Here is a 25,270-nt window from a genome sequence, read left to right on the forward strand (position 1 = left end):
AACCCATTAATCACCATTGATCAAACTAAATGAATGGCTGAGATTCACTTTGAGCCATCAGTTTGTTTTGTTCCCCTTTTTCTCTACTTTTTAATACATTTATTGTACCTTAAGGGTAATATGGGAAAGATTAATTCAATCTCTTACAAAGAGACAAAACTCTGCATGGATCCAGACAATTAGTACATCACTTTTCATTATTTCAAAACATCAAAAGACATTCTCTCTCTTCCAAAATCTTCATCATCCCTTCTTCATCTATACACAAATCACCATAGATGTTCATCTATACCCACAATCACCGGAGAAAAATCGCTTAAGATATTCAAAATCGTCGGAGAAAATCAACGATCGTCGGAGAAAATCAACGATCGCCGAAGATCTTCAACAGTCACCGGAGAATTTCAAGGATCCCCGCCGGAGATAATCAGCCTAAAAACGAGGGAATTTCAGGTGCGTCGGTTCTTTGTTGACTAAAATTATCAACTTTCTTTTAGCTATACAGATTTAGGGTGTATTAAATAGAGATTATAGGGTTGTAAAGACTTTTCAAATTGCTCGATTCTTTTATACCCATTTGGGTTTTCTTAATGACAGGTACCGTTAGGGTTTTTTGTTTGTTTTGAATAGTCTCACTTGTTAAAAGAAAGTTGATAATTTTAGCTAATATGGATGAATAGCGTTCTTTGTTGACTAAAATTATGAATTTTCTTTTAGCTATCAGATTTGGGATGTGTGAAAATAGAGACTATAGGGTTTTAAACAGTTTTGAAAGTGCTCGGTTCCTTCATACACATCTTGCTTCATGCACATTTGGGATGTATGTTTTTTTATGTATAAAAGTTTCTTGGTTACATTTTTTTAAATCTAATATTTTTGTACATGAACTCTCTAAAACATTCTAAGTTGACGCGATGCGGGCGGGCCAGCAACACATACTACAGGAGGTACAGAACTGTTTTAGACGTGGTCTTTAGGAATCTAAATAATACATGTTTCGATACTTTAATGCTAATTGTTAATCTTTCTAAATAGTGACATCGGATGCTAACACGGGCGGTCCAGCAACGCGAACAAGAGGAGGTAAAAAAGGTTTAAAAAATATTTTGTTAATAGTTTGTGATTTATATAAAACTTGTACAAATATAGGTAAGCAAGCGCATCGTGACAAGAAGTTGCAAAAAAGAAAGCTAATAAGTACGTACAAGCATTTTTTTTTTCTTTCGCTTGTCTTATAATTATGTTTTATATAAATAATAAAACAAAGTTGGTGTCTCAGATTCACCAGACAGTGATTTGGACACCCCCGGGGAAAACATGGAAACCCCCCCCCCCCCAGGAGACCCCCCCGGCAGTTGATCCAAAGACTACCGATGATCCTGAAGATGATCCTATAGATGATGACTACTCTTGTTACTCTCCAAACACTCTTGTCTTGTGGGCCAACCACAACCCGTGGGAGAGTGAGCTTAGCCCAGAACCACTCAGCACTGAAATCGAGTATGGCACTCCAAAATCGTTTCTTGACTAAAAAGTGGTGTTTATGTGAAGTTACTAGTATGTGTGTGAAAAAAGAATGTGCCCCCATTTTCCCTATCTCATGCAATATAGGGGATAGTTTCCTTATCCTATGTTGTTTACCATATCTAATGTGAACGTTATTATGTACTCAACTATTGCGTTAAATCTATGTTTTTCCACTCTATGTTATTAAAAAATCGTGTCATTATTATATGTTTTCAACAAATACTGACTTCTAACATAACGAAAAACTAAAAAAATAGTTGATATCTTAAAAAAAATCTTACATAAGATACACGCTTTAGGGAAAAAAAAAAGAGTCACATGATCAAACACAAATACAACAAATCTAAAAAAAACGTACAACATTCTCATGAAAAAAAAGAGATTCAAGCAACCATCAACAAAAGCACATGATCAAACACACATAGAGCAAAAATGTACAAAAATCTCAGGGGGAAAAATGTAACACGATACGTAAGCACATGATCAAACACAGATACAACAAAAATGTACAAACATCTCAGGGAAAAAAAATGTAACATGGTAAAAACAAAACCAAAAAAATCCATAACATAGTAAATTCTCAGATTCAACACAGCAAAAATGTACAAAAATCTCAGAGAAAAAAATGTAACATGGTAAAAACAAAACCAAAAAAATCCATAACATAGTAAATTCTCAGATTCAACACAGCAAAAATGTACAAAAATCTCAGAGAAAAACATGTAACATGGTAAAAACAAAACCAAAAAATCCATAACATAGAAAATTCTCAGATTCAACCAAACATCAACAAGTACATACTACTGAAAATGTCATTAGCATACTAACAAGGATAATCCAACTAAGTACCACCTATTTCTTAATCTCAACAAACAATGGCAAAAACCTCAACAAACAATGCTAACAAGTAAGCTGCCAATCACTAACGCTAATATCAGTAACCATATAACCCTCTTCTTCTTCCGAATTTCTTGCTCACGGACAAACAGTTCAGCTTGCAGGTTGTTGATGTTCCTCAAAAGACCTGGTATGATCCTAGTTGACCGTAGGCACATCAGTGGGTCGACCCAACCAATGAAAGGGTAGTTGCTGGGCTACATTAAAATAATGGGGATAAAATACGATTAGAAGATACATTTACTTATTAAAACAGGGTTCGAAATTTTTACCTTAAACAGACATGAATAGAACCTTCTTCCTGGATTGTCATCTGTCCATGATGTCCGGATGGTAGCAATCCTCCCACATGAACACCTTTTCATCTTTTTTGAGAGGTAGATAAATTGTAAAGAAAAAATAGAGATAAGAAAATCAAATATTTGAATATAGTTGGAGATAGTTAGAAACCTATAGTTGGAATGATGTATCTAACATGAAACCTAACAAACTGATGCATTTTACTGTATTGTCAATACAAGTTTAACACGTTTTGCTACAATGCAAACAAAACATGGTGGTACATTTTTTGATGTCACCAAAAAGTGTAGATGCTGGTGCATTTTTTTATGTGTTCTAAAAATGTAATCTCGAATGTTTTTCCCTTCCAAAAAATATAAAAACTTAATACAAGTGTAACCACACATGTTTTTACCTTCTACAAAATATAAAAGCTTGTTTCATAAAAACAAAAAATAAAAATGGGATTCTTAATACAAGTTTACCACATTTTCAACCAAACTAACCAACACATCATCTGTTTTTTCCCCCTCTACCAATAAAAAAACTAATAATAACAAACTACAAATATTAAAAAAATTTGTAACCATAACTAATGCAGCAATTTAGTTAAAAAAAAGAATGAACTATAAACGTTTGTAGGTCAACCTCTATAATCTGTTGAGGACACATTTAACTGCTATAATCAAATTTATTTAAGCTTGAATACATGAAAATGAAGAACCAACCTCTGTAATCTGAGCCTCTTCTGAAATTGAGTCTTCATGCTCTTTGGTTGCCAATTTGAAGTCAACCTCTACCTGTGGCTTGACTTGATTCGAGCCTTTAATATTTTCTCAATTCCCGTTCCTCCCAATCTGTAAACTAAAAAATAAACAAAACAACTTTAAAAAGTCAATAACACTAAAAGTAATAATATAGGATTCAAAAATATATCTGAACTTAATCTCAAACCAACCTATTCTAAAAGCAGATAACAAAACATTGTGAAACCAAGGGTGTTACTTTGGTCTGTTCAATCATTTTACCAAGTGTTCAATTTCAATCTATGATTTAGATATGTAGAACAAAATACCAAAGGCCATCATCTGATGTTCTAAACAAATTAATAACCTGAGATCTGCTCCAAAACACTACATAGTTAAACACTGAAAACAAAGTTGTTTCGAAAATTGAAACAAAAAGGGGCATCTTTCATTGAGGTATTAAAACAAACACCTGGTGTGCATGTAAACTTAGTAGCTAAAATCTCTTCCAAAACAAAACTAGCAAATGTACAACAACACAACATACATCCCCAATTTTACATCTTTGGACTGAACACGAAACACTTCACAAATCAACCGCAAAACAAAAATATGAACAAGAAAACCCTGGTCACAAATAGCAGAAATCTACAATTAATAACAATAAACAAGCACATTTGTAAACTAGCACATTTGTTTCATCTAACAAAATTTACTCTATCTTTATTATACAAAACTCACTTTGCTTCATGATTGTATCAAGAGAAAACTACAATTAATAACAATAAACAAGAAAAGTAACTTCGATTTAATTCAATAAACAAGAACTTAAAACAAATTGTTTCGATTTGTTTAGAAATCTGCAACAAATTTTACACAAAAAAATGATAAAATCAATAATAAAAAGCTAGAGATATAGAAAACAAGAACTTAAAAACCTTATCTTCTTGAACAAAAAAAAAAGTTATAGATCCACAAAACACAACAAAAATACAGAGTAAAAAAATTGCAGATTTGCAAACAAAGCTTAAAAACATACATATTCACCTTCTGGGCTTCACCTTCTTGAACAAAAATTTCGAACAAAACCCTTCAGCCTCCTTAAAAACGTAAAAAAGTGTGTAATTTCACTGGATCTTTGCCTGGTTCGAACTCAAACCTTCAGCCTCTGTTCGAGATCTGATTCTTCATCACCAAAGTTTAGATCAGATTCTCTCTAATTTCTGGTTGGAATAAATGATATGTGAGATATGGAGATGGATATGTAATAAAGAAGATATGTGAAAGAGGAGAGAGATTATACAAATGTAATTAATGAAAAGCTTGACAAGAAGAAGCAATGTTGAAAGATCTGCGTGTGCAGACTTACACATGAAAAGGGTCACATAAATCTCAAAAGGTAAAGAAAGAAAAAAACAGTTATGCCCTTTCCTACTCTCAATCTAAATTCATACGTGGATCAATCCTAGCCACATGTGTGAGTTTTCAGGGTTTAGTCAACTGGAGTAGGTTTTCTCCTTATAATTAGCCGATATATATATATATATATATATATATATATATATATATATATATATATATATATATATATATATATATAGGGGAAAGATAAATCGAAAACCCACTTGAGTTGAGAAAACCCAAATAAACCCTATGTAACATTTTTATTTTTTTCTAAAAAAAAATAGGAAATGTAATATAAATGTACACGGACCTATTTATGAAAAAAAATGTAAAAAACACTTACTATTTTTTTTTTAAAAAAATGTTGAAAATTTGTATGTTACATTTTTTTTGGACATATATATTATGTAACCTGAAATTTTGTAACATTTTTTAAAAAAAAACTACTTGGTGTTTTTTTGTGTTTCTTTTTTTAAAATGTTCAAATATATGTATATTACATTTCCTATATTTTTTTAGAAATGTTTCTTGAGTTTACATGATTTTTTTACAAAGGTTTTCTGAGTTTTCTCAACTCAAGTGGGTTTTCGATTTATCCTTCCCCTATATATATATATATATATATATATATATATATATATATATATATATATATACATACATACAGGGGACCGCTAGAATGAGAACCACCCCGAGTTGTAAGAACCACGAGAACCGCGACCCGCGGGTGGCCGTTGACCACGAATTTTTTTTTACACCTAGATCCGTATATATTAAGACCGGGTGTAAATTTTGGGTTCAAACGGCGCGCCCGAGGGGGTAGTTTTTTACGCCCAAAGTTTGGGTTTTTTTAATTTTTTTAATTTTTCTTTTTTTTTAACCAAACTTTGGGCGTAAAAAACTACCCCCTCGGGCGTGCCGTTTGAACCCAAAATTTACACCCGGTCTTAAAATATACGGATCTAGGTGTAAAAAAAATTTCGTGGTCAACGGCCACCCGCGGGTCGCGGTTCTCGTGGTTCTTACAACTCGGGGTGGTTCTCATTCTAGCGGTCCCCCATACATATATATATATATATATATATATATATATATATATATATATATATATATATATTGTGGAATAAAAGTCTAATGGCATCCATATCGGACTTGCATATATACGATGAAAAGGACAGGCATGCAGTTTTGAACCAGGTAATTCTATATGGTGGGTATATTAATAATTCAATTAATTTGTTAAAGTTCAAAATTTCCAATAAATGGGACCATAGTTTTTCTTGTAATATGCTCTACACATATATGTAATGATTCATCAAACGTATTGAGCTAATAATGTTCGAGATAGGCCATTATTATTAGTGTTGTCATATAAAAGGAAAATAGTCTCTGTTTTTAGTGACAAAGCTTTAGCCATTGTTTATGTCCTTATGGTTTTAAAAATGATGATTTGCAAATGCTAACAGGCCGGGTTCTTTGTTCATGCAATTGTTGTGTATGAGTTTGATGTAAAAGATTGAGGTGGTCAAAATCAGGTAGACTAGTGAGGGACGACAAAAATGTACATATACGTTACCGAAAGAGTAGCATATGGAAGTATGCATTGTAGTTTGTGAAGTTAGTTAATCTGAAACAGGAATTTTTTAGGACGTACGGTGTTAAATATGGGATCGATCAATTCATGTACGAGAATAGTTTTAATATTTTTTACAAGTATTATAGGATTAAGTGATATCTGAACCAATTACCCTACAACATATATACGGAATACTTAATTTTTAAATGAAACCTAAAATATTCTTTATTTGATATTATTTATATTTTTAATGATATGAAGTATTAACTTATCTTTTGGGATTCATATCATCATCAAGATTGTATTTTTTTTTTTTTTTTACATAACGATGATAAAATATATGTAAGTTATCATGTTTTTAGTTTTTAGTCTTTAGAAAAACATAAGAGATTATTTAAAAGTTATAACGTTTAGAAAAATAGCATTCGTAAACCTCCAACATGTATTTTTTTGTTACAAATTAATGGATGTATCTGGGCGTGCCTGAAACATGATAAATAATTAGTTGACATTTATCCGATGGGTATTTAACCACATGTGAGATACAGTTTTGCAACTGTATATGAGACTGGAATTACTAATATTCCATTGTCAACACTAATTCAAAGCTATCAATGTTGGATACGTGTTGTAAAAGTCGTTAGGCGATACTTAGTCGGTCGATTGAGGAGTTGGTAATAATCGAAGTACTTGGGCAGTACACGGACATGGTAAATATAAAAAAAACTTAATTGTTATATATTATATATATGTTAAAATAAGCATAATTCATTTCAAAATTAGTATAATTTAAAATAAAACATGTTTGAAGTTCAAATCTCACTGAGTATAAAGCCGAGTAGCCCGAGTACAAGGCCAAGTAGGCCGAGTACAAGTCCGAGTATCTGGAATACAAGTCCGACTAGTCTGATTACAAGGCCGAGTAGTCCGAGTACAAGGCCGAGTAGGCCGTTGACCGTCACCGACTAGTCAAGTCCGACTAGGGTAAACTCGCCTTGGAGGTAGTCCGAGAACCGAGTACTCACCGAATACAAGGCCAAGTAGGCCGACTTTTACAACACTGGATACTATCATATAGATACTATTGATCATATAATTTATTAATCCTTAAGTAAGTTGACCCATCAATACTTCTCAAATTGGAAAGATTAGACAATATAACAACAATATTATTATAGCTCGAATATAAAAAGTATTAGAGGATTTACCCTTTGTTAATTATCAAGTTTTGTTCCTTTTTACAAATCACTATTCAACTTTTTGTTGGTTTTGACAAGTCACCACTCCTTTATACCCCCCCCCCCTCTCATTAAAATTTAATTCATTAGGAAATAATTCATCTACACAATAAATTAGGGGTGCAAACGAGCCGAGCGGTTTGCGAGCTACTCGAGATCGGCTCTAGAAAAAACTCGAAACGAGCCAAGCCTTATCGAGCCCGAGCCGAGCTTGAGCCTCAAAACAAAGCTCGTTTGTTTATCGAGCCCGAGCTCGAGCCTCGCATGTGAAGCTCGTTAGGCTCGTCAAGCCTTATCGAGCCTTAGTGTAAACGAGCCGAGTCGAGCCTAGCTTATTTAAACTTGTTTACAAGCTGACCTCGAACCTAAAAATAAGCTTATTTAGTAAACGAGCCCGAGCCGGAGCTTCACTTATCGAGCTCGCGAGCCTAAAAAGTCTATTATTTATATTATTTTTATTTAATATACTAATTAATAGATAATAAACGAGCCGAGCTCGAGCTTGAGAAAATACAAACGAGCCGAGCTCGAGCTTTGAAAACAAAGCTCAAATCAAGCCGAACCGAGCTCGGCTCGGCTCGTTTGCACCCCTACAATAAATATACAAAATTTGATACGTATATGTTGGTTTACCTAAATTTCATATACTCTATATACATACACAACAAATATATACAATTAATACATATAGGAATACGTTTGGTTTACTTAAACTACGTATACGATTTCAAACCGGTTGTAACACATGAGTCCTCAATATTAGTTATAGTATCCATACTAATAAAGTAAAACATTGGGGCGCCACGTGTCACTACCTCAATGAATTTCAATGTTTTTGTTGACTTTTTGACTTTTCTAGCTAAAAAGTGCAGGATCCCAACCCAATTGTCTTGACCCGGTTGTGAAATTTCGGATCCTTTATAATCTCTTTTACTTCGTCATTTTCATTCTATCCTTCTTGCACCCACACAAACCCTAATCATTGTCTTCATCTTCTTGTTATTCTACGCTAGATTTCATCAATCGATCTTGCTAAATCCCAATCGTGATTTCAGATTCAACCGATATCCTCCGATTCAAGTTCTGTTGATCGAATGTATTGTGTTTTGATTTATTCATAGTATATTTCAAATTTTTGGGTTTGACTGGGTTTTTCATTCATATTACGTTTTTATTACAAATCAGTTCAGATTCGGGCTATTTTGTTCAGATTTGTTACATCAGTTTGTTCAGATTAGGGTTTGTTTTTGTTCAAATGTGGTAATTGATCGATCTTGCTAAATCCCAATAGCGATTTCAAATTCAAGTGATCTTCTCCGATTCAAGTTTTGCTAATCAAAGGTACTGTATTTTAATTTATTCATAGTATATTTCGGATTTTTGTGTTTGATTAGGGTTCTCTTATTCAGATTGCGTTTTTATTAAAATCAATTCAGATTAGGGCTATTTTGTTCGTATTTGTTACATTGATTTGTTCAAATTATGGTTTGTTTTTGTTCATTTGTGGTGATTGATTTGATTTTATATTTGATGTTTATCTTATAGTTTGAGTCCTCTCCATCAATTTTCTTTTGTTAAAATTAAGGTTTTTTGTCATTCGATTTGTTTGATCTTCTAAAGATTTTGTATCAAGTATATGACATTGTTGGATGATTATTTGTTGATTCTGAATGTCTTTGTCATCACAAACATGTACTTTTGTTTTTTACAGATTTTGTATTAAGTATATTACATTAGAATTTAGTTATACATGTTATGAATAGTGTCATTGTTCTATCTGGATCACCGAGGCAATCATGGTTTCAAATTAAAAGGCTAGGATGCAACAAACGTTGGTGATGAAGCTAGCTTCACCCCTAATATTGAGGTTAACTACTTTTTTTAATGGGAAAATTGGTTGATAGGTTAACTACTTTTTTCCAATCTTATTGTAATATAGTTTTATTTGTATTGATAAGTGTTTTTTTTTTTCAATGTGAATGTTGGCTTGGATGAATCATAGCAATACACTAGCATAACTGAAGGAATCAGGTATGTTACTATATAGTATTTGTTATATGTTTGTAGTTGATTGGGATTCTAAAATACTAGTAGTAATCAATATAATGGCATAATCTAACTAGTGAATTGTTTTTAGGTTACAAATGAAGTTTGAAGTTGTCATTGGACCTTATCATCAGCATTAGTCTGCTATAACAGTATACTGGTTAATGTTCACGATTTTAATTTGAATATTTTGTCAAATGTTTCCTTTAGAGTTTGTGGTTATCGATTTTGATATTGTATTTCATATTATTCTCAAGATTTATTAGTGTTGTTATTAAATAAAGTTTAATGTTAAGTATATTTTGTTTTTACGAAAAAAAAAATTCTAATTCCCAGATGTTTATCATTCATTGGGTATGCTTAACAATTATAGTAGGTTACATACAAGTTTATCTGTTCCACCTATATTATTATTCTTTTGTTACATTCCTCTTATTGTGGTACAGGTTTGTTTGTTGTTGATTTCATAATGGCTTTCTTCAAAGTCTTGCAAATAGTAAATTTGTAATCATATTTACTTATATTTTGACATGCAATTTAAAGTGATTGCCTGTAAAAATTTAGGTTCTTCCTAAAGCTTATGTTGAGAAGAACATGAGTGGTCCTTTTGTGAAGAAAAAGTTGATACTCAGGTTTGATGGTAGGCGTTCATGGGTTCTTTCATTCGAGAAGGTTCGTGATGTAGTAGCGATTACAGATGGATGGAAAACTGTTGTGGATCAGCATGGATTGAAGATTTGTTGTTTGTTGGTCTTTACCCCGTTTTAGCCGTACAACCATTTTCTTCTAGCGGCCTTTAATATTGATTTTGATGTTCCGTGCAAAAAGACACTGAGGCGTTCAAATGTTTGTCTTGTGGATGATTTGTTTAACAAATATAGATCTTTCTACTACATCATTTTTTATCGTTCTTGCAGTCGTGTTGTATGTATTATTTAATTTAATATTTCCTTTAAGTAATATAAATGTTTAACATTAACTTTCCTTTGTTATTTTACAGTTTTTGCCATCCCAAATTATTAGGGATCACCTTGGACCAAGTTGCAATGGTGATTGCAAATTTTGGTAGATGAAGAATATCCACAGAATGTCAAGATTGGAAGGTCTGGGAATAAGTTGTTCTTCGGTCGGGATTGGGTCAAGGTTGTTCAACAAATCAAGATGAAGTTTGCTACCTTTGTTCTTTTTCAGTACATGGGTCAAAGAAACTTTAAGTTGACTGTTTTCATGAATGATGGCATTCAGCTCATTGTTTCACATCCACAACCAAATCCAAACACTGCTCATGATACGGTGATAATATTGTTTTACATTTATATGTTTTCTTTTATTTTTAGTATAACAATTGATTTTATACTAATTGTTGCATATTTCTAGGAATACCCTATACAGGTTAATCATCAACTTATTCAACAAAATGATCAACTTAATTCTACTTTCACCGTCATTGCAAGAAACAGATTTGTAATGACACTCCTATACATTTAAATTTTCATTACTTCTAAATAATTTACAGTTTGCTATCAATTGTTGAGTTAAATGAATCCTTAATAATTGGATTGTAGCGTTTACCAACCAAGCTGGAAATAGTTGCACGAGTAAGGTGATGCTTGTTTTTCTAAAAAAGATCTGCGCAACCTCTTCTGTTTGTGCTGCGCAGACATTGCCATCTTTAGACTGTTTTTTTTTTCCGGAGAATCTTCATTAAAAAATGTCTACGCGAGCTCTTTTTGGTGCAGACTTGGCCCAACCACTTCTAAGGTCTTCTAAATTCTACAGAGGGTTAAACACCACTACACACCACCACCGTCCACCACCACCACCGTCCATCACCACCACATTCCACTACCCACCACCGTCCATCACCACCAACACCGTCCATAACCACCGTCCACCACCCACCACCACCATCTACCACAACCACCGTCCACCACCACCACCACCTACCGTCCACATCCACCACCCACCACCCACCACCACCACCCACCACTACCATCCGTACACCAGCTTATTTTAGAAGTCTACATATCTTTAAAAGTAAACAACTTTCTTCTTACAGACTGCAAAGGTTTGGTCCACCTCTTATTCTAAAGATGTCTATAGATGTGGTCCGCAGACTACAGACATTTTACCTCTTAAAAAACAAACAAGACCTAAGAGTTGGACGAAGGATTAAAATAGGACGTTTGTCTACAGAAATTGTTGGGGTGGATGTGAGGAGGGAGAAGGATGGTAGAAGAGGTTATCGTTATGCAATCCAAGGTTGGAGCCATTTCATGAAGAAAAACGGAATCAAAGACAGTGACAAATGCAACATTATTTTTTATCATTCTGCAGGTACGGTTCGTATCATAATGGTTAGCAAGTAGTTTCATGGTGGTTAGTTTAAACAACTGGGTTTTTATGGTCATTTTTTTTTGTTTTATAGTTTGGTGATAATATCAACTGATGAACAAAACTAAGTTTATATTTTTGAGCATTTTAATGTTTACTTGATATATATAATCAATTTGTATATAAAGAAAATTTTATATTTTTTTTATTTCATGGTTGTTATATCAACCATTGTTATGATACGGTTTGAAATATTTATAAACCTTACAATTAGCAGAAAGATTTATAGTTTGTCATCTTCAATTTAAACCAAGTTTTTCCCTAAACTGAACCACGTTATAACATTTATTATACCGTCCGTATGTTTTGTTTTTTTTTTAAATTAAATTAGGCTATAGGGTGTAGTCATGACCCTCATGACCACCATGACCCTCCATGTCAGCGCCATGTTATCCACCATCCAAAATCGCTACCACGATCACCTTTGTAAAGTTTCGCATTTTTGTACTTTCCTTAATTAGAATGATGTAATCGTATATCTATTTATGGAAACTTGTATTTGGATCATGTTTGTATTCTATTTCCAACTTAGTAATCCGAGGCTTTGATCGTAATAAAATACATACTTTATACGTACTTGTTATACATACAATCGATCGTTTAAATACGTTTTTACATGCAAACCAATACTTGTTATACGTGAAATTACTCATACATACATATACTTACATACGTTTTACATACTTAAAAACATGTGAAAATACAAAGTTCTAGCATAAAAAGATAACAAAGGGAAGTTCAGGGGCCAAAATGTAAATAAGACAAACTCGCTGGAACCAAGAGGGTGCCGCGCCCCGCGACCCCTCCTATCTTTTCTGCTTGCGGGACGCCAGGGGGTGGATCCGCAGCAAGTTGTTTTCCCAGCTACGGATTGGTCACTCTTTTTCCCACTTTTTCTTCCCTGATCACCTTCAAACCTCCATTAAACATAAACCCTACCTCACCTCTATATAAACAAGCCTCCATCTCAACATTTTCACTTTCCAAACTCCTCTACACCCTCAAAACGCTCTCAAATCAGGTGTAATTGCAAGTTTTGGCAGAATTATTCAAATTCCTAAAGTGAGTTCAAACTCACCTTTCTTCATCTTTTATTCATTCTCTCTTCCATATGAAAGCTTGGAACACCTCTAGGAGTGTTTCCACAAGTTTACCATGGTAAACTAAGGTGGAACATTACCATTTTCAGGTCCAACTTTCTATTTTGAAGAAGAACTTTGCTTATACTTGTTTACATTTCACTTTCTTGTAAGAATCTTTCACCTAACTTGTCTCTAATCTCATCTATGATTATGGGACTTTTTTAAGGTTGATTCTCATAAGTTTAGAGGTCCAAGAACCTCATAAACTTTCTGTTTTAACAAGGTTTAAGATGACCTACAAGTGATGAAACCATCCAAGCTCACCATCTTCAGTATGGTGAGACTTGTGTTTTGGTAAAGGTGTGAACCATGGAAGCCATGGCTATCCAAACTCGTTCCACCACCTCACTTGATGATTTATCATGATATTCCAAGTAGCTTCCTAGTCCTAAAGTAACACAACTCCGTCGCATCTCCAACATTTTCCATGATGGATATGAAACCCCGGGTTGTTCTTACTTGGCTACTTGATGAGCTAGTTAGTTGTATTTTCTTTTCATTCATGACCAACCGGGTTTACCAACTAAGTTGGTAAAATTTGTGCTTTGGTGAATCATACAATGAGGTATACCATACCTCCATGTTTGTCTTACATGAATTCTATGATATTATATGATGGACAATATTAACCTATACTATATAATATATATAATGTATACATAATTAACCGAATTTGTGATATTAACCGAATTATGGTTATATATCATGAACATAGGTTACTTTGTCTTTGTTCTAAACTCCTCGGTTTTGATTCTAATGGGAAAATTAGGACACATGAAATCACATAAGAACTTAACTTTCGTGTACTTATACTTTTATATACTTAAATTCCGAAACCGAATCTTCCACCAAATCCGAATACTCACACACCTTCGTTTTCGCCATGTATGGTAACTTCGGTGTTTCCATCTCCAACAACTTATTAACTTCGTGGTTTAACTCGGAAAACTGGCAAAACCGTGAGTATACATGATCCCTTCTTATTTTAACACTTTGGGTACAATACGTGTAACTTATAAAAAACGCACACATACACTTATAAACATGCTTACAAACAAACAATCAAATATACATGTTTGATACGATATACTTGAACATATACATGATATTTGTTGCTTTATTTTTGTCACTAACTTCGTACAAGCCTCCCGTAACATGTATAGCGCTATAGGATTAATGCACCGCCCGTATTCCTGAGGTCAGTGGCGGACCCAGGATTTTTTTTCAATGGGGTCCATTTTTTTCGGTGTTCAAAATTTTCATAACAAAATGTTATATAATTTCCGGGTCGGTCCTCGTTCGGGTCGGGTCAAAGTGAGGTTTAAAGTAGATTTAAAAACAAAGAGAAAAAATAGGCTTATACAAGGATTGAACTCATGACCTCTTATTAGAAAAGAAGGCAATTTACCACCACACCAGCTTTCCTTTTCTTTCTATGGTGTCCACCTAATTGTATTTATGGGGTCCTTATACAATTTAAAATACTGAATCTATTAATTTTTTTAAAAACATTGGGGTCTGTGGACCCCGACACACTCAATGTGGGTCCGCCCATGCCTGAGGTCATGTTAAGTAAAGAAAACGCTCTTATCTTAGCTATGATAGGATTACGCTAGCGGGAATCTTTGGGTTGACAATTATAGTTGCATGATAGTGTTGCCATGTTAGGTTCTTAGTATCCGAATTTTTCCATGTGGATTCGTTTAAACTTTTATACTTATGCTAGTACTTAAACTTGTATGCTCTCCAATACTTTATGTATTGATCTATAATTTAACACGTATTGCAGGAAATTGATGATGATGAACGAAATCTATTAAGGAGACTAGAAACGCACCTTTAAATTTTAGTACATGTTGTATTTTTGATTTCTTGTTATATGTTTTCGTAATTTGCTTCGAACAATGTACTTGAATTTTGTGATGAAATGAAATATTGATTTTTAAATACTTGTCGCAAAATAGTGTTATGAAGTCTCTTGCAATCTCGTTTTCGCTCACTCCGATGTTTCCGCCATCGGTTGGGGTGTGACAACCTTATTTATTTTAATTTATTTTTGTTTAAAGAAAAGGAAAGGAAAGCTTAGAAAATAGAAAAGAGAACCATGGTTGCCATGGTTAATTCATGCGAACCATGGTGGATTAGGCAAGAGAGTGGTGTAGCATTCCATTCATATTCCTACGTGACGAATCATATCACATCCATGACCCTCACACCTTTCAGCCTTATAAAAACAAGATTGGTAATTTTGGTTATCATAACTTTTTTTTAACGGCTAATTTATAGTTATATATGAAAACTTTTTTATATCAGTTGTTTCCGAAACAAAATATTAAATAAACCTCTTTTTTGGTAACTAAATTTTTACTAAATGGTAATTTTGCCATGGCCGATATCATGTGAAGTCACATCAGCTAGAGATGCCCCAATGTGGTTTTCTATGATACCCTCGACATCAAAACTTGTTAAAGCATCAACCGGTCCATCCATTACTAAACTCAGTTAGTATTGGTCAATATAACTATGATGATGGCTTATTTATTTAAAAAAAAAAAAAGACCGCTGCTAATTCTTTTCAAAGTTCACCATGACTCTTCATCAGCACCTCCATATATTCAACTTAAAATCATCACATAATCTATTCAACTTCCACTTCCAAATGATGCTCCTCAGGGGCGGAGTTAGTGTATTAGAAGGGGTAGCACGGGCTACCCCTTAACCCCATCTCCGTATGGTTTTCGTAGTGTAAAAAATTAAAAATTCCGATTTTATACAAAGGATACCCCTAATCCCAAAAAAAAAATTAGAATGAATTTTTGGGCTAGATATGTTCCTACTATAATGCACATTGCGCGGTTATGGCAGATATCGTACACCACGCGTTCATTGGTTGTCGACACAAAATGTTCTCGCGGGCTCGCGGCAAGTGAAATCGGTCAATGATTGTAGTCAACTGAAACGGTAGGAATGCAACCTTTCAAAAGACTCCAAAACAATATAATCATAAATTTTAATAAACTGTCCAGAAATGTTAAGATTACAAGAATACGCGTCTCATTTATTTCATAACATCAGTATATAGTTTTGTTTCCATGGTGTTGGACCTACATGAATTGGGCTTATTTAGCCCTGGCCCGTAACAAAGCCCAACTGAGATTTAATCATAACTGGGAAAAAAGAATTCGACCCAATATTATATGTGACATTTTTTTGTTTTTTCTTTTACAATACATTGTTATAGCTTTGATGAAAAAAGGTTATGAAAGCATGTTTCAAAAATATTAAAAGACATGCTTTCACACAAGGACTTTTGAGTTGCTTATCAAGAAAAAGCATGTTTCAAAAATATTAAAAGGCAAAATACAAGAACTTTTTTAGTTTGGAGGAATCACTAGTAGAACGGTAAGGGTCTATTTGTGATGGAATTATAGTTAATTCCTTTGAAATTTAATGTTTGGTTGACATATAAGGGATTTGGAATTTGAATATATACCACCATTTATTGGAATTTAAGAATTCTTCACCTTAATAATGGAATTTCAACTTTCCAATGGAAAGTTAATTACTTACCAAAAATATCCCTTTTTTCATCTAATTCATCTAATTCCATTTATAAAATAACCAACCAAACATAATACAAAATTTGAGTGGAATTAATTCCAATTTTACCAAATTCCAATTCCTTTCAAGATTCCAATTCCTTTCAACAATATTCCACGAACCAAAGGGCCCCTGAGTGTACATTTTCCCACGGAAATTTCTGACGCATTGCCGTCGAAATGGTATTCCATCCGTTTTCGACACAATTACTAAGAAAGTTAAATATGTTCGTACCAACATACAATCACTTCATTTGTTTTTTAACGGCTAAATGTTGTATATCACAGAAGTTAACCCTTGATCTCCTCCTATTTAAACACCCAAATGGTTTTTCTTCTACTGGATCAAAGCCTCAATGACATACAATCACTTCAATTCGTAGCTTCTTTTCCTAAATATTAAATAGACATCTATCTTAAAATTAAAGCTCGTTAAATATTGGTTTTCTTTTATAAGCAAGATTATTTTGTTTTGGAGACAGAGATTTCAACGGATGATTTGAGAGACGTGTAGTCATTTTCATATCGAATTATTTTGGTAGTTCACTTGAAAATATCAACTAGAGATACAAATCAGATATTGAGAATAAGAACTATGCAATTTTTGAAAGTAAATTCGTGAACCAGAGATTGAATGACCAAAAAAATGATTTCGAAATAGGGATCCAAACTGCTAGTAACGACCACCAGGCAGTTACTATTTTGGATCCAATCGGATACAGCTCGACCCCAGGTAGGGGCTCTACCCCTTAGACCCGGCTCCGAGGAGCCCCTGGACCCTGCCAAGGGGGTGTTGCCCCCTTGGAGCACCCATCGATTAGGGGCTCCGCCCAAACATTTAGAACTGTAACAAACTCAAAAAAGTGTGCACTCCCGCACCTCCTGACTTGCTTGATGTATATTACAATTCACTTTGTTCACCAAATCAATCCTAATTACACTTAAATATCTAACAATCCTCCCCCATTTTAGTGTAATTTTTTATTAACTTAATTAAATTCACAACAAACAAACTTATGCATAAATGAAATATCATGGCGATCGAATTTTGCCTTAGTATCTTACACTTCTAAGTATTCGAATACACACAAGGTTATACTCTTACGTTCTTACTTAACACTATTTACTAGCATGTGTCATACTCATCAATGAACATATCAAAGCCAAATTCTAGCTTCTTCAACCGGCTAAACTTCATGCTAATATAGGTAACTCTTTTACTCTTGCACCTACATATGCAATTTTTCAAAAGAACTATTAAGAAGATAAATTTAAACATCCTTAACTTGCAGATCTGAACATTTACCTTGGGATGATGCAACGAATGTGTTTTAATTTCTAGACGTTAAGCTTTCCACATTGAGTTCAGCACCTAATGTCAAATTATATGGCAAGTGCGTATCTTAACATGAGAAATTTCAGCTCAACTCTAACAAGGGGCTGCCACCCTTGGACTCTGCTCTCAGGGGCGCTGCCCTGGACCCAGCGAAGGGGGCATTGCCCCCTTAGAACCCCCATGGGGTTCCGTCCGAATACTTAGAAGTATATCAAGCTCAATTAAGTATGCACTCCACTACATTCTAACTTGCTTGATATGTATTATAATTTACTTTGGTAAAAATATCTAACATTTTGCAACTAAAGAAAACTTCTTGACCGAGGCTATAGTTCTTTCTCTATAAAAAAATAATTTCTTTTTTACAAAGAAATCTTCTATGAATTTCAGAGCTCATAGTTAGCCATAAAAGAATAAATAAAAAAAACGAATGTAATATATTTTTAATTCTGTATCTGTTTTGAGACTTGAACCTAATCTCTCTCTGAAAGAAATTTTACACACCTGGATGCCGGTAAATGAAACATGTTGAGTTTCAGTGTGAGTTAGCAAACCCATAACACAACCACCCCAAAATATACTCTAATAAAAACAACAAAATATATGCATTAGATTAAAACCCCAATGAGAAGTAACAGAGTGGTGTTGAAGTTGGCTGCCATGTTTGTAGCAGTAACCAACCAAAACTAAAAGTCAGTCATCAATCTCAAACAAGTCTTCTTATGAATTAGAGAAAAACCCTCAAAATATTGAAGAATTTTCACTTATTATGTCTATAAATTAAAGAATCAAACAACAGCTTCACTTCTTCGATCTTCCTTTAAAGCCTTCGCATCATCCAGATATTTATTATCACATGTTTCTTGATCACTGAGTTCTACTTCACTCGAATTCGAGCTTGATAAACTCGAATCCTTACTCTTACCCCATATGATCAGGTACAAACCGGCTAAAATGATAAATGCTCCAAGAACTCTGAAAGAATATGAGGAAAATCATCAAGTTACATGTTTAAATTATCAGTGTAAGGTTCATTGGGGAATACTAAAAAAGTGGGGAACCAACTCAAACGAACTCCGATTGGACTCATTCCAGCGACGTTGGAACCGGCTCATCGAACCCTAACTAGGATCTCTTAACCTAACCCTAAATCATAATCCCTAAACCCTAAATATATTAGGGTTTGGCTTTTAGGGTTTAGCTTTATGGTTTAGGGTTTAGCTTTAGGGTTTAGATTTGGGGTTTAGCTTCAGGGTTTAGCTTTAGATTTAGCCATTAGGGTTTAGCTTTTAGGGTTTATAGTTTAGATTTTACGGTTTACCTTAGGTTTTAGCCTTATTTTTTAGCTTTAGGGTTTAGAGTTTAGGAGTTAGGATTTAGGATTTAGTGTTTAGGGTTAAGAGATCTTAGTTAGGGTTCGACGAGCCGGTTCCAACGCCGCTGGAATGAGTCCAATCGGAGTTCGTTTGAGTCGGTTCCCCGCTGTTACCCACTTATTTAGTGTTCCCCAAAGAACCTTCCCCTAAATTATCATAGCTAACCATAAGTTGTACAAGGTAGTAGTTATATATATATATATATATATATATATATATATATATACACACACACCTTCCTAAAACTAATCTTTCCGCGAGTGCGAACGAGCTCACGATTGCAACGATCACCATCCCGAGAGGGTTGAAGGCGGTCACGAAAAAGGGTCCTTTTTCCTTCATAACTAGCCCTGAAACGTAGTAGCTAGCCCCGGATCGAACGATTCCCTGTTCATAAGGATAAAAGTATTCATATATACCCTTTAAATAAATATTAGAAGAACAAAGGTGAAAGGTTTATTACGCTATAAAGTGTAGCCACAATTTCAGTCTCGGTTTGCATAGACCAGATGCCAAATTTAGCCTTCTCGATAATCAAAGTAACGATGGTTCCTTGTAAAGCACCCATCGTACATATAAGGGTTGTGAGGGATAATTGAGCCGGGTATTCCTTGAGAGTCATAGCCTGAAAATAAAAAAAAAAACGATATTATTATTTACAATTTGCCACGGGAAAAACTGTCGCTAATCTATCGTGAGGTGTTTCTTCCAAGCGACAGAAATCAGTTTGAATAGATACTAGCGACAAAAAAAAAAAACGTGTCTATGAAACTATTATGACGAACTTTTTGTTGCAGTATCTATTGCAAATATGACAATAGACTATTTCAGTCACAAGCCCGTCACAGATTAGTGACGGAAGTTGTCGGTCGTTATTGTAAAGAAGATGGTGTCTATCGCAAATATGACGATAGACTGTTTCAGTCACAAGCCTGTGACAAATTAGCGACGGAAATTGTCGGTCGTTACTATTCTGTTATGTAGTATTGTAAATAAGATGGTGTTTCATTCATAAGTCATTTAAGTTTTTTTTTTCTTTTTTAAAAACAGTTAACAATTAAGTTTAGACTTTTGATATAACATCACAAATCTAGTTGGTTAAACCGTGTAAGCATACAATTAAAAAAAACAGTATTTGATTTCTTCTTGTGTAATAGAGAACTATTTTTAGCATTTATAGTATAACATTTTTTAATGATGTGACAAAATTGTTATACAACGTGTAAAGCATTCGAAAATAAAAACACTTCTAAATGAGAAGATTCCGTAAGAAATCCATTGGTAAAGTGGTTATAACGGATGAGATTCCATTAGTGAGATGAGCATGGGTAATTTGACACGGATTACCCTGATGTGGTGAATTTCGCCAATAACTCTTTTGAAGGATTCGATGGTCGTAAAAAAAAAAAAGAAATTGACACGGATTACTGTTAACTTTTTAGCAAGAATTTTACCCACGGATGTGTAAAAAGATAAAAATATAAATATATTTTTTACCTACCGGATATTAACATGTATTTTTTCTTTTTATATAATTTCGTATCGTCGATGACACTTTTTTTAGTGGAGATTAAAAGTAACGGAAAATCAAATAAACCAATACATAGTAATAATCTACCTGAAGAATGTAAAAGCTAGCCCAACAAAAGCAACCAGCAGTTATCATGATGGCACCCTTGATGTGTTGGTCTTGAGAGATCACAGGGTTGGGGACTAGAGCATGGTGCGCCTCGCTGCCCTCCTTAGTCCATGGCAATGGAACCGGTGGTCCATTAACAAGTGTCATAACCATGGCTCCACCAACAGTCACAAGGGTTCCTAAGATCTTCCCTTGACTATGCAATTTTTTTACATTCACCTTCTCAAGCCTACAAAGCACATAAAAAACACACTCAAGCGCGCTGCTTACGATCAAACTATACAACGTACAACAAAGCCAAATATTACCTAAAGATCCATGCCATGACAAATGTTATCGCGGGTAGAACATTGCACATTGCGATGGCAAAGGTTGCTGTTGTATACTTCATCCCGGTGTAGTATAGTATTTGGTCCAAAACCGGCCTGGTGTTTAGAAAATAACGTTAGAAATAACACATTAAATACATGTTGACTTTTTCATCAAGTCAAATGTGTTAGTGGACTTTGTTACGTACTCTATTAGTGCCAACAACATTATCTTCCAAAACACGGGAAATGTCATTCTAGTACGTATGTTCCTGTAATATAAAGCCAAGATTAGTTATTTAATTACATACATACATAAACATATAAATTTAAAAAAAAAGTATATATATTATACCTTTCAAAATATAGTGCAAAAGGGCCGAAAGCAACGGCTGCAGCAACGTTACGATAAACAGAAAATGTGTACGGATTTAACCCCTCGTTTAAAGCAGACTTTACTAAAATGTTGTTAATAGCGTATCCAAGTTGTAGAAAAAGAACACCAAGATACGACCTTCCTCGCCTACAGAAATACCAAAACCAACCCGGCGACATCTCCATTGTGTCGACTTCCTTTGATTGGTTTCGATCTTTTAGTTTGGTTTTGTTGGATCTTTCTCTCCCACGAAAACACTTCAATTTCTCAGAATGAGTGTTTGGGGAGATTGTTGTGGGAATGTTTGAAGGGTTGTAATGGGATTTATATATGCTATGAAACATATGAGGTGAAACAAGGACTAAATTGACATTTTGGTATGCCCTCCATTAATGGTGTTACAAGCCAAAATCATGTATTATAAAGTTTAGGTACGTGAATGATTTGCATGTGTAATCCACCAACTCTTTATCTTTTTTTTTTCCTTTGGTGTTACCAAATAAAAGACATTTTTTTATTTTCTTTTTTCATTAAGGTAGTTGCATAAACAATTGTGTGGGGTTGGTTGTGGCATGTTGTTGGCTTAGAAAAGCCTGGATATGCTCATTTACATGCTCTAGATAATGTTTTCGTTCAGTCCTCAACCTATGTCCAAACATTTGTTTTTCATGTGATGGATCAAACTTTAAATTATTGTAAAAAAACACTTAAATGTTCTTATGCAGAAAAAAAACACAATTGAATTAAAGTTTTAAACCCACAAGTAATACTTTAAAGTATATATGCAGAAAAAAAAACAATTGAATTAAAGTTTTAAACCCACAAGTAATACTTTAAAGAATTAAACTTCTTTTATCGTCCATCGGCCCAGATTACATAAACCGTAATATAATGTTTACACTATGAATCTGTGTAAGGATCAAATACAAATAAGTTTTAAATAAAAAATGGTCTTAACATAAGAAAGGATGGATGGATTTTTTTTTCTCATCTAATTAAGCATGGTGTTTAATTGCAAATGTATTTACTATAGTTATGTGTAATTATAATTACCCTAGTGTTACCTTAGAGTAATTATAATTATGTGTAATTACCCTATGGTAATTATAATTACTCTACTAGTGTTATTTACACAATTTTTATTTTTATTTTTAGATTGTCACACCCCCAAAATACCACGTGCGGAACCCCCGCAAGGCGTGTGACGTAAAAGGATCTAGCCACCAATCACATTGAACTCATAACTAAATTTAATTATAAGCTTTCATTCATTAACATAAAGTATTACAAACGTTAAATGTAATTCATTGCATACAGCGGAAGCGTAAATCATTTGATAAGTATTTCATAAACCACATGTACGAAAACCATTAAACTTGTCTTGCGATTCCATGTATCTCGACCCATGACCACTCCAGCTTCCCAGACAGCAAGTTCCAATGACATAACCCTATAGACCTGCAAGCATGCAGACAAGTGTGTCAGACGACGCTGGTGAGTTCAAAGTTTGTTAACACATTTAGTTACCAGATATGAGTTTAAAACATTTCAAAGATTGATGTTGTTAATAACTCGATTACCGCAGATGGCTCCAGATTATTTGCCATATTCCCCAAAGCCTCTATCAAAGCAATGGTCAAGACTGGGGTCATTAGTTCACTCCCGACCTCCCCGGTGCGGTGTGAGGGTGCCAAACCTAAATAGCGGTATTAATTAAGTCCCCGTTGCCTCCCCGGCAATAAATCGGTAGAAGGGACTTGAGTGATAGATATGAGTGTATTAACCAACATCCCAATAACCCGACATTCCTCCCCGGAACGTTTACCAAATGTCCCTCCCTGGGACGCATGCTTGGAAAAAGAGCAGTGAACTCACCTTAGATTGCTCGGTATGTTACATTACATTACCCGTTCCAAGTTGGTCAACCATACCCGACCGTGGTTACCAAGAATAGTCAGTTTCGTAAACACATATCCCATTCATGTATTCAACACATCACATGTAATACCATTGTCACATAATGCATAGCAAGCATTTAGATTTCGTACACGTTTATAACGCAAGTTCATGTTCTCAACAATAGTTGCCAATAACATTAAGTTCATAAAGAAACACGTACTATTCCGGATAACATTTATCACAAAGACCACCATTCAACATGTAGCACCTATCCTAGTCCCGTACAGGTCCACATCTCATGTGCAAATCACATAACATTTACAGTTGTAATGTCTACCCACACAAGTCAAGTCAAAACTAACATTGTCATCATGCAATCAGGTAGAGTTTTACAAGTACACGCATCTATCTTCATATACATCATAATCTATTAATATGCAACATAGAGTTTATACACATAATTATCTATATCATCATTATCATCAAAGCCTACTGTTCACCCATTCTCTTTCTCGACGAAATACCACAGCGACGAAGAACTAACTTCGTCGAGGCCACATGTTTCGTCAAGGTTGCATGTGACGAAACATCATTGTTTTTCGTCGAGTTACAAGTGACGAATTATACCTTCTTCGTCATGACCAACAGTGACGAAACATCTATGTTTCGTCGAGATCATATAATCAATCAGTTAACACATTTTCCAATCATGAGTGATGGATCGATGACGGTTACTTTTTATAATCTAATAAAACCCTAATATAGACAAGCATCATAACAGTTTTCATTTCACACACATAATTCTTATCATTCAAACTCACAACCCCAATTATCAAATAAATCAAACAACTAATTAATCAGTCAATCAAAACAGACCGAATCAAACAATGCAAACATTCTTAACAGTGGATCGCACATTAAGCATGACCCCAATCACCAACCTCTTAAGATAGACATAAGATTGGTTCATCGATTGTCATGATCCCTAGTTTGTTCATTCACAGTTGATAACATCATGCCTTCTAATTCCTATTCATGTCGTCACGCAATCTCATAATCATTGTCACAATCCGCACAAAAATCACATAGAACTGAGAATGGTTAGCAACAATCAAGATATAGGTACTAACCGTGATGTCGGGGTGATTAGCTTGAACGGAATGAAGGACTTCAAGATCCTAAAATTATTGTCGTCACACAGTGAGTAGGGGAAAAGCTTTTAGGGTTTCCGTGTTTAAGGTTACAAAGGAGTTAATATAATTGAAATCACTTGGGCCGCAAACCTTCCTGGGCCGAAGCCCATGTTCGGGGAATAACCTATTTCGTCGGCCCAGTATGGCGAATGATCATCTTTCGTCGAACACAACATGACGAAGAACCACCATTCTTCGTCAGTCACTAGATGACAAAAGCCACCATTTTTCATCGATCACTAAATGACAAGGAACAACCCTTCTTCGTCGAGTTTTGGATGAAACATAAGCGATT

General features: G+C 34.3%; 1 protein-coding gene and 2 long non-coding RNA genes across 8 annotated transcripts; 1 reads left to right on the forward strand and 2 right to left on the reverse strand.

Moving 5' to 3' along the window:
• Positions 1–2,409: 2,409 nt before the first annotated feature.
• LOC110916737 lies at positions 2,410–3,562 on the reverse strand. The gene is made up of 3 exons (XR_002579956.2): positions 3,432–3,562; positions 2,697–2,789; positions 2,410–2,621 (listed from the first exon to the last, which is right to left on the reverse strand). It is a non-coding gene; the product is annotated as an uncharacterized LOC110916737 (long non-coding RNA).
• A 5,035-nt stretch (positions 3,563–8,597) lies between these two features.
• Positions 8,598–12,222, forward strand: LOC118481242. Of its 6 annotated transcripts, none has more exons than XR_004864993.1 (8): positions 8,598–9,008; positions 9,379–9,534; positions 9,670–9,698; positions 9,805–9,873; positions 10,278–10,637; positions 10,714–11,006; positions 11,091–11,177; positions 11,279–12,222. It is a non-coding gene; the product is annotated as an uncharacterized LOC118481242 (long non-coding RNA). The 6 variants fall into 6 exon arrangements; XR_004864995.1 differs by having other exon boundaries at positions 9,431–9,534; XR_004864990.1 differs by having other exon boundaries at positions 8,598–9,534.
• A 6,735-nt stretch (positions 12,223–18,957) lies between these two features.
• LOC110917578 (WAT1-related protein At2g39510) lies at positions 18,958–22,068 on the reverse strand. The gene is made up of 7 exons (XM_022162098.2): positions 21,863–22,068; positions 21,717–21,779; positions 21,508–21,624; positions 21,179–21,428; positions 20,024–20,185; positions 19,796–19,947; positions 18,958–19,159 (listed from the first exon to the last, which is right to left on the reverse strand). The coding sequence occupies exons 1-7, from the start codon at positions 22,066–22,068 to the stop codon at positions 18,973–18,975; spliced, it is 1,137 nt and encodes a 378-aa protein (XP_022017790.1). The 3' UTR covers positions 18,958–18,972.
• Positions 22,069–25,270: the final 3,202 nt, after the last annotated feature.

The sequence above is a fragment of the Helianthus annuus genome, chromosome 8, assembly GCF_002127325.2.
Source record: "Helianthus annuus cultivar XRQ/B chromosome 8, HanXRQr2.0-SUNRISE, whole genome shotgun sequence".
Classification (NCBI taxonomy): domain Eukaryota; kingdom Viridiplantae; phylum Streptophyta; class Magnoliopsida; order Asterales; family Asteraceae; genus Helianthus; species Helianthus annuus.